Here is a 16,616-nt window from a genome sequence, read left to right as displayed (position 1 = left end):
CTTTAATTGTACACAGCTTCCCAACTTTTTCAGAATTGGGTTTATACATCTTCAGTAATGGGAAGTTTAATAAAAATAAAATAAAACATGACTTTTTGTAACTGTTATTGAAATGAAAGTTAATGTAACAGTTGTCCTGTGTTGTGACTGAGACTTCTGATCTCTGTCACCGGTGGCACCTGTGAACTGTTTATAAACGAGTTTCACTCAAATGAGTTTCACTTGACGGGTAAGAAGTCTCAGCGCAGCAGTCCTGAAAAGGACAGCCTGATAACCAAGAAGCTGATCAACAGCACAGTGAGCTCAGGGAGGTAAGCTGTGAAGTGGTAGTTTACCTCGTTGATGTGGGCGCAACTTATTTCCACGGCTTTTTCCAGGTGAGATTGTAAACCCGACACCCTTCTTGACACAAGGGGAGGTTCTCCTTCTTCCTGTTGTTTCAACTAATGGTTTACATACCGTCACCTGCTTTAACCCCGGAAACAGACCAGTGCAAACACAGCAAACGGCTCCAGTTTTTCTTCTTCCCAGAAATGTTTATATAGGAAGATTCATCGTTTATATTTAAACAGGAGAACAGCGACAGAAGATAAAATACAAAAGTAAGTTGATAGATTTATTTCATATTCGGATCTAATGTTTCTTGAGCTCAGCTGTAAAATATTTGCGTTTACTCCAAGCTCACCGGTCACTGTGATAACTTCTTTTGTAGTGCGGGAATCACAGACACCTGAAAAGTCTGCTCCCGCAGAGGGTTGTGACTCATTAAATAGTCCTTGACTTGGTAAATATCACATTTCCTTCACGGGACTCTGAGTTTTTCAACAACAAACCTTCTTTACCACAATCGATCTTCTTTAATCCTCCTAAATCCAAGATTACACAGGCTAAATAACTTTGATCCTGAGGGTGAACTATGCAGTCTACCATATAATCCAGTGCATTTAGGAATTTAAAATCATGCTGTTATTAATGTAACACGGCGCATGTGTCACTTTGCAGAAAAGGGCATCAAATAAACGAAGAGCACGCAGACAATAATAGAGCTCTTTCCGTTGTCCATCTCTCTAATTACACCGCCTGTGACAGACTATAGAGCGCACATGAAATCCATAGGATTCATTTCTTTTAAGGAAGCCTGGGATAACCAATGAGCGCGCTCTCCACGCCTCCTCCTCTCTCCGCCACAAAAAATATTTGACGTGGCAAAAGGTCCGGACGTGACATAGCTGCTCATCATCTCTCCTCCCTCCTCTTCCACAGCTCGGTTACCTTCACGCATCTGCAGGTACTGGTCCCGGTGAAGAGCGAGTGCGGCTCGTCGATCTGAAGCAGGAGAAATGTGGCTGATCGTGTTGGCCAGTTTATTTCACTGCGCCTCGGCGTATGATGTGGATCTGAAGAAGCTGGAGGGGCTGGCAAGAGCGAGGGTGGAGGTAACATGAGGCTTTATTTTTCATAATCCTCCCCATAAAGAAGAACGCGGGAATAATCAGTGTCTGAGCCAATTATCAGATTAGTTTAAACGTGTGAATGGGTGCCCTGCTTTTAAACATTTTGGATTGGGCGCATGCGTGAGCAGGACAGATGTGTACTAAGCTGAATGGATGCCTCCGTGCGTGTATGGCATGCGAGCTAATGAAGAACGCGGCCTCTAATTCTTATTGTTACTATTTTAGTAACCCTAAAATCGTCATCACAAAGTGACTTGGTGGAAGCTTAAAAGGGGGGCACAGGATGTGTAACAGGCGGTCCGGCACAAAGACTGAAACTCTACGCCTTTCTCTTTAGAGATCTGTGCAGTCCCCCCCCCCCCAGGGTGTCACCCAGTCACCTACTTGCCAGCATCACTGAAGCAAATCATAATCTGTTGTTATTGTAGTGTTAGTCACGCCTCATACCTGAGGCTCAGATATCTGCAAAAATAGGTCGGGTAGCCTTCCCTGGGGCTGTACTGAGCGTTCTTCAAAGTAAAAACTTGCAGTGATACCAGCACATAAATGACTTTTTTCTGATTAGGGATCATAACCCTCAAAAATGTATAAAGATGCATTACAGTTGCAGATGACGTGTGTTCAGTATTCATGTTTCCAATTCTTGTAAAGCCCCATTTCTGAAACATGAGCTCTGCATGTAACTTTTTCTTGTTTCTTGTGTTGTTGTCTTTCCTCAGACGTGTGGTGGATGACAGCTGAACAGGCTCAGAGAGGCAAGTTGCCCTGTTATGTGAACAAAAGCGACAACACACTGAGAGCCAGGGGTCAGAGGCAGACTAAAGCCTTACTCCTGCCTAGAAGTGTTTTCTCTCTGAGGAACATTTTAGTTTAGAGTTTCACATAATCCCTGACAGATTTGCCACTGAAACCCAAACTGAGTGGAAAAACACTAATCCAAACCTTTGTCTGCAGGTCAAAGCCTTTGTGGTCCAGGATATTCCTCTTTAGTATCCTTTCACTGAAGTGTATGCACTGTTACTCTTTAGAAATATCTGCTCAAAAACTGCATGCTGTTTAATCCCTGAGCACGACCTCAGCCATAACCTGGTGATGAAGCACATTCCTGGTGCAGACCCTGAGCTTGTCCTCCTGAACCATTATTATGAAGAGCTGGACGTAAGTGTGTGTTGTGCATTTCTTTTTTTTGTTTGTTTTTTTACTTTTGTAACTTGTATTTATTGTTTACTTGCAGCAAATATGACACTTTGTGCTGAATGTCAGAATCAGTTTAATAAGTGAACTAAAGCATCTCACCACAAACCACCAACACTTGACATCATTACTCAAAGAGACTACAGCTGAAATGATGACAAACAGGTGTCCTGTGACCGCTGAGCAGGCTCTGAGCTTTTCCCGTCTTTTGGATTAAATTAGCTTCAGAGGGAAACAAGAAATCTGCAGAGGACAGGTCATTCTATAAATATATCCCACTTTGATATGACAAGAATTTACTTTTAACATTTAAACTTGAACTAAATTATTACTTAACTTAATATTTAGTTACAAAAATGACAGCTTAATTATTTTATTTTTTTCAAATTTCCTCAAAGCCTGGTTGTGCCGTAATTTTTTTATTTTTTTTTTTACTCACCGGTGTTTCCATTTGAACATGGAAATAAATTGTCACCCTAAAGTGTTTTTGAAGTGTAATATTTACCGGCAACATTTCCATGAAATGACTCGCAGATCACTTTGTTTACAGCTCGTTACTCTGATTTAGATTTTACCCACTCGTTGATCATTTATAGTTTAGTCTGAGGCTTCTTTTAAATTTTAAAGTACTCTTATGATTTAATCAGATTTTTCTCCTTTTTACTTTCCCCGTTCTCAGGTGTTTTGTTTTTAACTTCAACCATATCTTTTATATAGCCTTATTTTTTTTCTTTAACTCCTGTATTTGTTGCCCTGGTTGTGGTTAACAGCCTTTATCGCATTTTTCTTGCTCCTGTTGTTCCTTCCTGTGACGTCTTGTATATTTACATTGTTAATCAGCCTCCACTGGAAAGCTCTTTGGGCCAGTTCCCATGCTTTTAAATGGGCTGTATAAATACAAATGTCTGTTATGACATTAAAAAGAACAGCACATTGGCCAGAAAACTGTAACAAAGATCCAAAAGAAATGTAAAATGTTTCAGAGCTTTGTAGTTTCATCATCACGAGTGATCTTTTCACACGACACATAATTCATTTGTGCAGGTTTAATGTTTTTTCAGGTTTCTTTAAACCCATCAATGTTCAGCTCAGCTTTACTGCACTATTAATATATCGCAGATCAGTGTCTTTTGTTTAGCTCACAGTTTAATGGTCCTTTTATAACAAGTGCGTTTCCTCCGCAGCGTGTTGCCCTGTCTGACATGACCCGCTCTGAGATAAATGAGCTGCTGGGGAAACTGGGTTTCTACAAGAAGGCTCAGGCCGAGGACGAGGTGCCGGAGGAGTTTCGCTTCTCTCCTGCCAAAGACAGCCCGTTCAAAAATGAGCCTGCCCACCAGCCTTCTAGTTCATCTATAGCCACAGAGAGTGCCTCCTCAGAGCCCAGCGCAGAAGTCAAACACACTGACCTGTAAGAGTAGACATCAGCAGTAACAGTCCCCCTCTAGCTCCCTTAACTGCTCCACGACCAGCTGATTATCACAGGTGACAGAAATGTTTGTAATTTTAGAGCCTAGCAGATTACAGATGAGCCCGTCAGCAGAAGGCCTTTGTAGAAGCTCCACAGTCTGAATTTGCACTTTTTTTTAACGTCACTGTCCATTGTGTTGTCATCTGTCGTAATGATCTTCGCCTCATTTGAGCTCTTTTGTGTGTCTGTGATGGCCTCTGACCTACTGTGAAACTAAATGAAGCCTCAGGCTGAAAATCGTCTGACTGGCCTGAGGTTGATGCTGCGTGTTCTGGTGGGTTAGGCTGATGCGCACAAAAAGACTCAAGTGCATGGAAAGTAAACCATTTTTAAAAAGAAGTGTGCTCTGGCTCTTGTTGTGCTGAGTGTTCGTGTGGAGATATCCCACGCTGCCGGGACCATGGATAGTCTTCAAAGCAATAATCCCACACAAACACACGTTTGTTTCTCAAATTGGTTTATTTCACATTTAACTGTGGTGCACAGAAAAATGAAATAATGTGTTTTAGCTCTCATATATATATACACACACACACACACACACACACGCATACAATACTCCACTGCTTCATGAAAGCTTTTTTTTCTGTCAGCAGCAGATTTTTCTCAAATAATCTCTCAAATCTAAGACATAAGCTTCTTTTAAATCAACTCTGAAACCAAATTTCCTTCTAGTAGAAACCCAAATTTTTTACAAGTGAAATAAAATATTCATTTAAACTTATTTTTTGTCCCTTTTCCTCTTAGCTTCATTTAGTTAAATATACAGTTGGCTGGTTATCAGTCATGAATCCTCATGTTTGTACTGAAAGCCGGCTTTCAAACAAGATAATATAACATTGTGGCATCTTAAGCTTATCGACAAAACCTTTTAAAAGCATGATGTACACACCAGCGTTAAACGTTTTAAAAACTACTCAAGCATAAATAAGGAGCCCTCTAACAGAGCTGTGTGAGAATGTGTGTGGCAGGGCAATGCAGCGGTGGTGGTAGGTGTGTGTGTGTGTGTGGGGGGGGGCGGGCCGTGTGGTCTTCTGCACGTATGCTGTCCACCAAACAGACAGTAATGATACAAATCAGCTGAATGACTTCTTTGTACTGAAATACAAAAAAATCCAAACCTCAGTTTAACAGCTTGCATCTTTAATCCATAGTTATATGATGGTGATGATGATGATGGTGTTGGTGGTGGTGCTGGTGCGGTCATACAGGATGGATGAAATGTCCAGTAAATGTCCACAGTAGCTGTTTGGACTTCAGAAAAGTGAGATTACAGCAACGATGTTGAATCCATTTGAATAACAAAGGCAGAAAATCCCTGTGCTCATGTAATAAGAATCATTATACTCATCAATTACATCAAAATGAAAATAACTTAATTAAAACTCTTCAAGCAACATGAGTTTGGTTTAAAAAAAAAAGTAAAAGTACCAAAATTGAAAAGAAATAATGGATCGTTTGGTTAGATACATTTTTTCTTTTTCAGTGGGATTACTGAGAGAAGTGCAAACACATTACAGTACTTACAAAAGTGTAGCAGAGAAAAACGCACGTACAAATACTTTAAAAACTGAAAATACTAGAAAACGATTTTTCTTTTTTCCCTCTTGAGGCGTTTCTCAGTACAACAGCAATGTGATCAAACTACTGCCTGTTGAATATTACTTGGAGTTTTTAAAACAAAGGGGTCTTTTTAAGAAGCTGCTGCTGATCTCTTACTGGAGAACGGTAGACTTTTGTGTCGACAGTGTGTGTGTGTGTGTCCAGAATAAGCAACACACATCATCACTGTCGGAAGATATTTTAAGCTGATTTTAACTGATACAAACACACGCACACACGCTTACACGCACACATACGCGTACAATCCCCAAGCCGACCATCAGAGATGTGCAACTGTTCGACCCAGCCTGTCAGAGTGGAGGCCATCATCAGGTGAAGGTTAAGGGAGGGGGGGTCGGGGGCTGGTGAAGCCGGATCCCAGCCCGAAAACAGGTCAGAGGTCACAGGGCCGACCCATGGACATCTCGTATCTGCGCAGGTGGTTGACCAGAGACTGCACGTAGGTGAAGACGCATTTGGAGTCTGGTTTGTTACCCATGATCATCATGTCTTCCACCTCCAGCAAAGGCATGCAGTTGGCGTGGGTCCTAAGGAACAGGCATACAGGACAGCGTGCATGAGAAAGCAGAACAGACAGAACACCAGCTGGGAAGGAGAAATCATCATGTTCACTGCAAGTTTCTGCTTGCGTTTGAAAATACAAATTTCTTTTTCAAACAGATGATTCTTTATCTATGAATATAGTATAAATGGCCATGGAGGAGGTCTTTATCAGTAGGAAAAGCTGCAAAAACTTTGCTGCTCTTCACATTTTCCAAAGTTGTTTAGTGTGCTAGAGTCTTTGGCACATGTGTTCTAAACCATTATGGAGCCTTTAAAAGCTCTGTATAAATAAACTTGGGTAATGTTGGGCATTTCAATAAACAGTTTTAAGAACTGAGACCTCCAGTGTGAGCTATGCAGACTGTAACCACAAGGTGGCAACATCTCCTCACACTCTAACCCTCCTGAGAACTCCTACAAAGAGAAAAAGCACCTAAAAACAGCAGAAGGGCCGATCCCCTGCATGAGATAATAAATGTCAACGACATAACATTTTTTCAGTAATTTCAGGAACTGTGGACATAAATCATTCTGCACTTTATTTCTATTAGAGTATCTTTACAAGGCTTGACAAGCCAAGTGCATAAACACCTGTAACCTTACACTTGATAAAAACTTGGTGCACAAAGCAGGCTTCATCCTTCTCTGGTTTTTTTCTTAACTCTGTTTGAAACGTTGTGATCCGGCAGTTCCTTTTAAAGCACTGATCTGCAGATGGTCCTGGCCCTCTGCCTGAGCCATAGTCTCAGAATACAGATACACACATACTATCACACACACAGACACCATGTTTGGTACTTTGGAGCTTCAGATTAACATGAAGCATCAAATATCCAAAAGAAGCCAATAAAGGAGTTTTTCCGTGTTTTACATTTTAAGTCTGTCGGGAACCACAGAGTGTGTGCGGTTCCCTCACAAGCAAGTTCCCTCTCTCACCATAGGCTCAGTTTTAGCTGGGGTGCAACTCTAGGAGGAATTTTTGGTTTTAACCAGGCCCTTCGTCACCAGACCCCTGTAGAACTCCTGCAGGTACGTGTACACACACTTCCAATCTGGCTCACGCATCTTCACCATGTCGTCCACATCCAGCAGCTGGGGACAGTCCACTAGTTTCCTGCACCCCCGGCCAGCGGGGGAAGGGGGTAGAGGAAGGGAATAGGGAGAGGAAGGAAAGGACCCAAAAAGACAGAAACAACGTGGAGAGGACAGGAAAGACAACAGGCAAAGGACAGATAAAAAGACACAGAAGGAACGGGACGGAGAGAGCAGACAAACAGAGGGAGAGTGTGGGAAAATTGAGGAAGTAGGAGTGGAAAAAAAAACAGAAAGCAGTGAGCAGCCAGTGAAAAACAAAAACAGAAGGAGTGAGAAAGAACACAAAGAGAAAACAATCACATTACATTCTGTGTTCACAAACATATCCATGAGCTGACATGCTTCATGAACATCTCAGTACATACATACAGTGCGTGACAAAAACACGTACGCACACACACAAAGACAAAACAAAACGTCAAATGAGCGCCAGGCGATGCTCATTTAGCCTTTTTGTTTGCTGTTGTTTTTTTCTGTGCACTGAGACAGCGACGTTTTTTTGTTGTTGTTTTTTTTTTGCCATAATCAATGTGAAATACAAGACACGATGAAAAAAACAACATGGATTCTGCAAAAAACACACAAAAAAAACCAAAGCTACAACGACAGAGTGACTAACAAAAAAAACAACCACACTGGTGCACAGTATAGTGTGTGTTTGAGTGCGTATCGAGAATCCAGATAGTAAAAATAAACTATTGGCGGGGATTTGGAGTGCCCGGGGAGGTGAGTGATAGTGCAACACAAAGGTGAGAAGATCTGGGGGAGTGGGTGGGGCTGTGGCTGAGTGACAGGACAGCGCTGAGTACGATTCACTACTCGAGATATCTCAGCGTTACATTATCCTGGTAGGAGCACGTGAAGATGCACACACAGCTGGGTGGGGATACCAAAAGTGAAGACTGGTGGCATAAAAGAGGAATTTGAAAAAGAAAAGAACAAAGAGAGGAAATAGTTTTGGACTAAAATAGATGCAAATGACTCGAGGCACAAAAGAGAGCTTATAAGTTGTTGATTTTTTTTAATTTTTTTTTTTAAACCTGTTTGTTGTTTGGAGTGGGATTGCCCGTGGGGATCTGGTTTGGAGGAGATTGGGGTGTCACAGCGGTTACTCATAGCAGAGGAGAGAGTGGAGGTTTAGAGGCAGAGGTATTAGAGTAGAGTAGAGTAGTAATGGGCTCTCTCAGTCATGAGTGGGGTTTTGATAAACCTGGGAGAAAGGGGGAAAGCAGGACATCGGTCGAGAAGCTTTCCCATACTGTTGGCCTGCAAATGCTGGCATACAGCGACACAGAATAAGGGGGAGTGGGGCGACTCAAACTGGCTCAGACTTCCCATCACTTCTACACCTATAAGCCTAACACAGCAGTTCTTCTATCTGTTTCCTACAGTCACTGCAAATGTTAGGAAGAACCTGTCTTCAGCGTGTACTCACTCTGCAGCGCTAAAGGCCACCTCAAAGTTTTGCCTGCGGTTGCTCGGGCTCAGGGAGTTGTAGTCAAAGGCTTCGGGGAAGAAATTGTGCACCAGGGCACAGAACGCCATGCCGTTACTCCAGCTGGATGAAAAATTCTGAATATCCACATGCTGACGAAGGAAAAGAAACAAAAGAGATATGGAGACGGGGATGGATAAGCAGTGGAAACTTTCCCAAAGTATCATCACAGCTCAGGTTCAAGATTAAAAATGAGCACTTAGCATAGAGGATCGCTGGCTCACCTCATATGAGCGGGTCTTGGCACGGCACCAGTCGAGGAGCATCTGCTTGATGGAGTTTGCATTGGGTACGCCAAAGCTGGTGGAGCGCTGGACTTTGTTTACCTTGGCCACCGCCTGATTTCCAGGGCTAAAAGAAAAGTCAGTTTTGTGTTAATATTTACATGCCTCCATCTGCTCCTTTTCTTTCTTTGGTAGCACTACCTTTCTGTTTATTCTTACCCGCCTCCCTCCTTCTCCAGCTTCTCTATCATGGCTTTGCGGGCCTGCATGGCCGATGTCTTCGGCAGCGTCTGAGCCCTCATCAGCTCCTTGCGCCTCTCCGCCTGCCTTCGCTCGATGGCGGCCAACCCGCCGCCGCCGCCGCTTCGCGACGACGCGTCGTCCTCGCGGTCGAACACACTGAGCGCAGGAGGTTAATTTGAGAGAGTGCACAGACATTTAAATCTGCTGTAGTTAACAGTACCAATGCCTCGTGACCAACCTTCCTATCTTTTTGCTCGTGTTAGTGGAGGTGGAAGAGGTGTAGCTGAATGATTTTGACTGGACTGTCCCTCCTAGAACGACAATCACACGGAAACATTAATGAGAAGATTAAAAAAAAAAATACAATGCACTCGAGTGAATGTGTTTTTGTAAATCCAGCAAGCAAAACTCACTGTCTGTTTTCTGCACATAACTGGACTCGACAATAGTACTGCGTGTTGATTTGCTCCCATCATCTGAAAACACAAAAAAACATTAAAATTGACCATTCTTTATAAAATTCTTCCCATCTCTGACTTTATAATCAATTTTTTTTTGATGCAACCCACTTTTTCTCTTTTTACTTTCAAGCTAATGTCTTTGTTTTGAACGTTTATAAAATGGTTTTATTGTTTTGGTTCTACTTCAGTTAAATGCAGGTTCAAGAAAGATTAGAGACTACCAGACTGAGCAAAGCGGTTCGTTTTGGTGATTTGACCGACGGCTGACCCATCTGCCGACTTCTCCACCTTGCTCGTGACCACCTCTCCTGCTCCAACCCCGGCACGACCTTTCTGCACCCGGTCTTCTCTCTGCTGCCGGAGCTCCTGCAGGCGGGTTTCGCGCTCCTTTTCTCTCTGGTCTGGAGGAGAGGAGAGGAGACGGGAATGGTGGAGAGATGATGTCAGTGGAAAAAGAGGAGGAGGAGAAGGAAGACAAGAGGTCCTAAATAAGCTGACAGCACCTCATCTGACTGCCACAAAGTTGGATTAAGTGAGGGCTTCCAGATTTGAGGCAATATGTTTGAGAATTCTTTCCACGGGACTGTGAAGGGTTTCTGAGCACACAAACACCCACAGGTGGGAGTCTTAACAACCAAGCCAAAGCTGTCAAATAAGATGTTCTGCACAAACACCACAGACCACAGAGAGCAAATACACACCGCGATGTCGAAAACGCTGGTACCTGCACTGGTGGCTGTAGTTTTTCTCAGAAAACACGCATGCATTTAAACATACTGCGCAGTATTAATGATTTACTAACTTAAATTGTGTCTTATATCTAGATCACCGAGGCCCTCTTGGACCCTTTGCATGCTCATTTCCACCGAATCCACTGACGCATCCACTCTAAATCTGAGCTCATCATTAGCAGGTGCCTAATGAAACCACATGGTGAGTGCCTGCAGAAAAACAGATCTTAACTGTTGTAGGGTGAGTGTTTAACACATTAAAAAAACCAAAACCAAAACACAGGATGCATGCACAATACCAAAAAACGTCATAATATCCTCCATCACAAACCACATCTAAGATTAAAATTGTTGTGGTCTCACAATGACAGGGTGTGTGCACACAGAAAGGCAAACACAGGCAAGTATAAATTGTTATTGCACACTGCACACCACCTGTCCTACCCATTTCCTCTTGAGTACATCCCAGCATGGCCTCTGAGGGCAGAATTAAAGGCAATTACGTGTCAAGATAAGGTATAAACAATATCAAAAAAGTAGATGAAAATTAGAAATCATCAGGCCTGATTGCTTTTGAAGATCTGAAAAGAAAGCCTTCATGCAGTTTGGAGTAACAGTAAGATGCATGATGTTACCTCTCTTTCTTTTACGGAGGTCTCTCATGGCTGCGCGGATCATCTTCCTCTCCTCAAAGTCTTTTGACTCATCGAGCTGTGAAAGAGGGGACGGAAACATAAGGGGTCGTTCTATGCAAATTTGCCCAATTGGTACTTTCTATGATACAAATCTGCACACACACAATGCAGAGCTGTGACAAGGTTTAGTGTCAATGCACGAACTTTCCACATGCCTGAATCAAAACACCGCTTTTATCTAAATAATAACTTAAATCAGTCAGAATTATGGCTCCGGCGTGACGTACCATTTTGTCGAGGAGCTCTTCATCCTCGATTGCAGCCAGCTTTTCAGCCGTCAGTTTCCCAGAGCATTCAGCAGGTTTGGCCTGAGCGCCAGAGCCATTGGGAATGACTGGGACGTGACGCTGGACAGACGATACAGCTGAAAACACCGGCTCAGAAGCGATGACGGGCCCCGTTTCCATCTGCGCGCAAAACGAACACAGTAACACAACACAGAGCGTGAACAGGAGCACATTTATTATCATAGACTGCAAAGAAAACCGTGACCTTAGTTGGAAATCAGTGAGCTACTGGAAGGACACTTCTCAAACCAGAGCCAGAACCAAAATGAAGGAGGGGTAAAAAAGAAAACTTATTTGAAAGTGGCTGACATTTAAGATGTAATCAGAACAAGCCGATGGCTGCTTTAACACATCGCAGCGACAGTAGGTCTGACGCTTCCTGTCCAGTAATAACTTCCTTGTCTCTAGACCATCTCCAGCGGGATGATCTGCGAGGGAGTGACAATAAGCACACGAGGCTAAAAGAAACCCTGCCAAGTTACTGTTCACTAGTTTATGGAGTGCTGCTGACACATGGATTTTTCTTAATCATACAACACTGCTGCCAACCCCAGAGTTTATGTGACAGGTGCAATACTTTACTCTCACTGTAAAATAGGGACAACACATTACTATATAAAAAAGTCCAGAGGAAAAATATCTCCTAAGGGCTGAGGAGCAGAGCTGAGGAATGTGGGTATGTGTTGCATTATTGAGAGTGACCATGAATCCTATAGAAAATTCCTTTTACATGTTCATATGGTGCTGAATGCCTGTGGCAGACTATATGTTCTAGCTGTGGCCTCAATGCTTTTGCTGTAAACGACTCGGGGTCCAGATATAGCTCAGGCAGCTGGTCCCATCTGTATCCACAGCCGCCTAGTCCTGCCCACTAAAGTCCCCCAGCCAAACCAGGTCTCAGCAGGGAGGGACAATGCCCAGCTCAGCCACAGAACTGGGTGATCAAAGGTGGCCCCTGGTTTTCGAGTCTTTTCTGGACACAGAGTTCTGACCCATGGGACAAGCTGGACTGAGAGGCCCGCGACCGATGAAGAATGTTCTGGGAGGCAATGCAGCCAGACAAGGTCTCTGAGTCAGGTCACAGGGGGAATGCACACGGGGTGAGAAGCTCCCCGATAACCTTTGTGGTCGAGTCATGTATAACTAAGCCTAAGTGTACCTATAAACATCCAAGTCATTGTGGAATTTTAAAAAAGCCTGTTTTGATAGTTTTTTTTCTGTGATGGGAGACTGCTTTGACCAGTTCCAGGTGAAAAAATGCCAAAACAAGCTCAAACTGGGCAAAGACATACAGAAACACGGTCAGATAAGATCACCCCTCATTATCACATCGGTCTGCTGAAAGGATTACCACTTAATGGAAGCCAGTCACCTTGACTTAAAGTAGTTGATTGGCGGTCCCAGCTGCCTCCACAAGATTAGACTTTGCATGGTTCAATAACTGAATCTCATGCTGCAAATTCCCAATATCCCTGGAAATGTTACAAGTGCACACACAGAGGGTGTGTTACGCAGTTGCAAAAGCAAACAACCCTTGAGATGAGGGCCACATCTAATTAGAGCCTTTCAGTCTTTTCTAACCTGACGTCTTGATACTAGGCTCCTTTCTGAAAAACATGAATGTACATGCCACACACTGTGCCACATGAGTTAAAATGCCTTTAGTGGCTTTGCCGGACCTGCTTTCCTTCCCTGCATTTTCTTTCTAACTCGAGATTGCAACTTTATAAATGAAAAAGAAAAAAAAAGCCAAAGAAAGACTTCAAACGTTCAATTCTATTTTCATGTGCCTGCCAAAGTGAGCACGGTACACAATCTGCAGATGGCAAACTAAAAGGCTGCTGCTAAATGCAATCATCCTTCCCTCCACAGGGAAGTGCATCCACTCAACAGAAAACTTGCAGGCATCCATGAATGCGAACCGGGACACAATTAGAGACGCATGGTGTTACAGCACAGGAATACCTCTGTGACAGACTGCGGTGGAGTCCTTCACATAAACACAATCTGTCAGAACTCTGTGGCAGCTGAGAGGGTCAGCTGAGACGGTCAAGCTTACTGAGAGATTTGAAAGAGGTGACCAGAGAGAGTATGTGGTTTGAACACAGGATCACTGTTGCGGCACATAAAATTAATGGTCTGCTGATCCGCAGGTATTGGCAACACTGGCACAAAAAGACAGTCCCATTCTTCAAGTGGCTTATCTGAATTAAAGGGATCACGATCAGAATCATTAACAGAGCAGTACCGTGCTGTTGCAGGGAGAAATGTTTGCCATCAGAGAGGGAGCAGAGAGGGAGCGGCACGTAACAAAGGTTGGCGGGTGAGGGGCCGGTGAAGGTGCGTTTGTCCCGGGAGACACAGAGACTGAGTCCTGGATGGGCGTTAGAGGCTCCTGGGATACACTTAACTGACTATGCAGGAGACGGTGTGCTTGGCTTTCCTGAGGTGCACTGGAGGGAGAGTGTTGGGGAGTGCAGCTGGGAGTATCCTGGAGTTTTTCAGACCCAGTCTCCTGCATGCAGGATGGAGCACCACCGGATGAAGTTTTGGTTTTATTAGAAATTAAACAGGAGCAGTCTTTGCTGTAAAGTTCATGCAGTGATGGATCAGGTAGCCCCATCACCTGACACAGGGCCTCAACTTGCCTTATCAGCCTTTCCTGCTGAATCCTCAGTGTCAGGTTCTCCTCCTGCAACCTGGAGATTGTCTCAGCCAGAGGAGCCACCTCAGCCGCAGCCTCATCCAGCCGGGCATCCACTCGCTTCCCAAAGGCTTGCAGGTCACTGTGGATCTCCCCCACGGCACAGCGCAATGTTGCCTCAAATTTCTTCTCACCAAATTGCTCCTCTTCATCCTCAGCTTCATCCTGAGCAAGCAGGTCCCCGATTACTTCTTCGAGGCCAGACTCGGCACAAGCACTGTCTGGGCTTCCCAAAGCCTCAGGAGACTGAGAGGCTGGGAGGAAGTCCAGGTTCACTCCAGGCATTGCCAGACAAAATTTAACTCACACTGGCCAATGTCCTCTTTGCTGAAATACACACAAGTTTCCAAAAAGTTTATCCTGAGGTGTCAGATCAGGGCTGTGTCCTATGCCTCAGTGAGAATAGAAGTGTCCTCTCAGAAAACAATGCATGACCTTTATACTCCAAGCAAATCCCCCCTGCAACCAATGAGTATGCAGTGAATCCCGTTTCCCAGGCAGCCCACACCTACTTATTTCTAGGTGCCCTGGGCGTGTATATTTATCTCCTGCCCCACTATTATTCCACTGAGCCGGTTAGATCTGGGGCACTGGGGGAGGCCAGAGGGGGAATTGTAGTGACCACAAGTCAGGAAACTCACACCTCCCAGTTCAACTTTCCTTTTATCTAAAGCATGTCCTTCACACCTCCACTGGCAGGCAGCAGGCATTTAGATGTGGCTCTAGGCCTGGGCTGAGGTGAAAAAGTTGCACACTGGTTGCACACCTCCTTTACTAAAGACTTTCTAACAAAATACAACCTGATTCATCAGCTCAGCCATTTTGCATGATTACCATTCAAGATGTGCCTCCAGATTTGGGAAGAGGGCAAAGAATTTAGGTCCATGAGAAAATCAGACATGCTGTGGATATGAAGTAAAGCCCAGTTTTCAGAGCTCTGGGCAAGGATGTCAGGAAGGACAGCAATTCCAAAATTTAGTTCAAGGGTAAAGTCGAATCAGCCAGTGTACTTCTGTGTTAAATTAAAACTTCTTAAGATGGCATAAGTCTGTGTACCGTCTTCAAATTGTGAGATACTCAAAGATGTTTTGCTGCACCACAGTACAGAAATCAAATAGTACTATGCAAACTGCATCTATGAACAGGGGTGCACATAAGTGGTCCGCAGGTGCGCATTCGCTGTCAAAATAAAAGACGCGCACCAGATAAGAAGTTGCAACGCACGTTTGCGTACATAAGATTTTCTGGAGGACAGACATTTGTTTAGAACTCTTAAAGATGTCGAAGAAGCTCCTTTAAGCAATTACTTTGGTGTTCCTCCACCTCCAAAGAAATGTCAGAAGGAGTCCGAACCGCAAAAGAAGCGCGTATTCTCGGAAAAGTGGTTGCAGGAGGTGAGCTGGCTTCAAACAAATGATGAACGCACAGAGATGTGGTGCAGAATATGCCGTGAAAATCCCATTCTAGCGGACAAAAACAGTGCAAACGCGCGTTGCAACTTCTTATCTGGTGCGCGTCTTTTATTTTGACAGCGAATGCGCACCTGTGGACCACTTATGTGCACCCCTGATTATGAACACAGTGTGAACAGAAGCATTTCATGATAAATATGTTATCATTGATGACAAACATAAAGAGGGAAAGTAAAGTGCATCAATCTAGGATTAAAATGAGGACTGGAACTCACTGGGGAGAAATTTGACAAAGTGCAACAGTCTCTGGAATTTAAAGATAAGCAAATGAGAATGATGTGGGCTTGAAGATTAATACAAATGCTTAGCGGCAGCAGGAACAATAGCCAAACCCATGGAGGACATCGCTCTACTCTATTAATTAAGTACATCTCCAGCCTTTACCCCTCAATCTGTGAACCAAGCTTAAATCTGTGACACACGTGAACCGGTTCTGTAACCACCATGCGTCATGGATCGGCAGCATGTTAACAACAGAGTTTTCATCCCTCTGTGTGACAGCGAGACAATCTGCCACTGACTTTGAGCCTAGACATCCACGTTCATGCGGCAGCACCACCAGTGTGACCGAGAGCTTTGAAATAATCTCTGCGACTTTTGGAAAGGCCAACTGTCCTGTCATCGCCATGGTTATAAAGCTAAGCCATCATTTGTACTTGTGTTCAAGGCCAGCGATCAGCATGGACAGACAGCGGACAAAACGGGCAGGAGCAGCTGTGATCACTTGGAGCAGAAGCCAACATTAATTAGCCACCACCTAAAATGAACTCTCACTGTAATGAAACACTGCAAGCACTTAGCCGAAATAAAAAAACTACGAGTCACTCAGTGTTTGGACTTTTTCATTGTTAATATGATCTGAACCGGTCTCTCAAATGGTTCCTGATTTAAAAGTGATCGTCTAGAAAAGAAAAGCCGATGCTA

The 16,616-nt window shown here is 43.9% G+C and overlaps 2 protein-coding genes across 3 annotated transcripts in view; one reads left to right on the top strand and one right to left on the bottom strand.

Moving 5' to 3' along the window:
• Positions 1-290: 290 nt before the first annotated feature.
• selenom (selenoprotein M) lies at positions 291-4,458 on the top strand. 2 transcript variants are annotated; one of them, XM_031755365.2, is made up of 6 exons: positions 291-311; positions 1,264-1,436; positions 2,174-2,209; positions 2,409-2,443; positions 2,534-2,612; positions 3,833-4,458. In XM_031755365.2, exons 2-6 carry the CDS (start codon positions 1,341-1,343, stop codon positions 4,061-4,063), a joined length of 477 nt encoding a protein of 158 aa, XP_031611225.1. In that variant the 5' UTR covers positions 291-311; positions 1,264-1,340; the 3' UTR covers positions 4,064-4,458. The 2 variants fall into 2 exon arrangements, with proteins under 2 accessions (XP_031611225.1, XP_031611224.1); XM_031755364.2 differs by lacking the exon at positions 291-311 and adding an exon at positions 449-602.
• Positions 4,459-4,984: 526 nt separating this feature from the next.
• Positions 4,985-16,616, bottom strand: part of smtnb (smoothelin b) — a 48,627-nt gene continuing 36,995 nt past the window's right edge. Inside the window, exons 12-21 of the mRNA XM_039620680.1 lie at positions 11,457-11,636; positions 11,170-11,245; positions 10,979-11,011; positions 10,025-10,204; positions 9,756-9,818; positions 9,581-9,653; positions 9,319-9,498; positions 9,100-9,226; positions 8,816-8,967; positions 4,985-6,269 (exon numbers count right to left, since the gene is read on the bottom strand). Coding sequence (XP_039476614.1) covers positions 6,116-6,269; positions 8,816-8,967; positions 9,100-9,226; positions 9,319-9,498; positions 9,581-9,653; positions 9,756-9,818; positions 10,025-10,204; positions 10,979-11,011; positions 11,170-11,245; positions 11,457-11,636 — 1,218 coding nt within the window. The 3' untranslated portion in view covers positions 4,985-6,115. The remainder of the gene's footprint in view (positions 6,270-8,815; positions 8,968-9,099; positions 9,227-9,318; positions 9,499-9,580; positions 9,654-9,755; positions 9,819-10,024; positions 10,205-10,978; positions 11,012-11,169; positions 11,246-11,456; positions 11,637-16,616) is intronic.

The sequence above is a fragment of the Oreochromis aureus genome, linkage group 12, assembly GCF_013358895.1.
Source record: "Oreochromis aureus strain Israel breed Guangdong linkage group 12, ZZ_aureus, whole genome shotgun sequence".
NCBI lineage: Eukaryota > Metazoa > Chordata > Actinopteri > Cichliformes > Cichlidae > Oreochromis > Oreochromis aureus.
The sequence above is the reverse complement of the archived record's forward strand: the minus strand, read 5'-3'. Positions and strand labels throughout refer to the sequence as shown.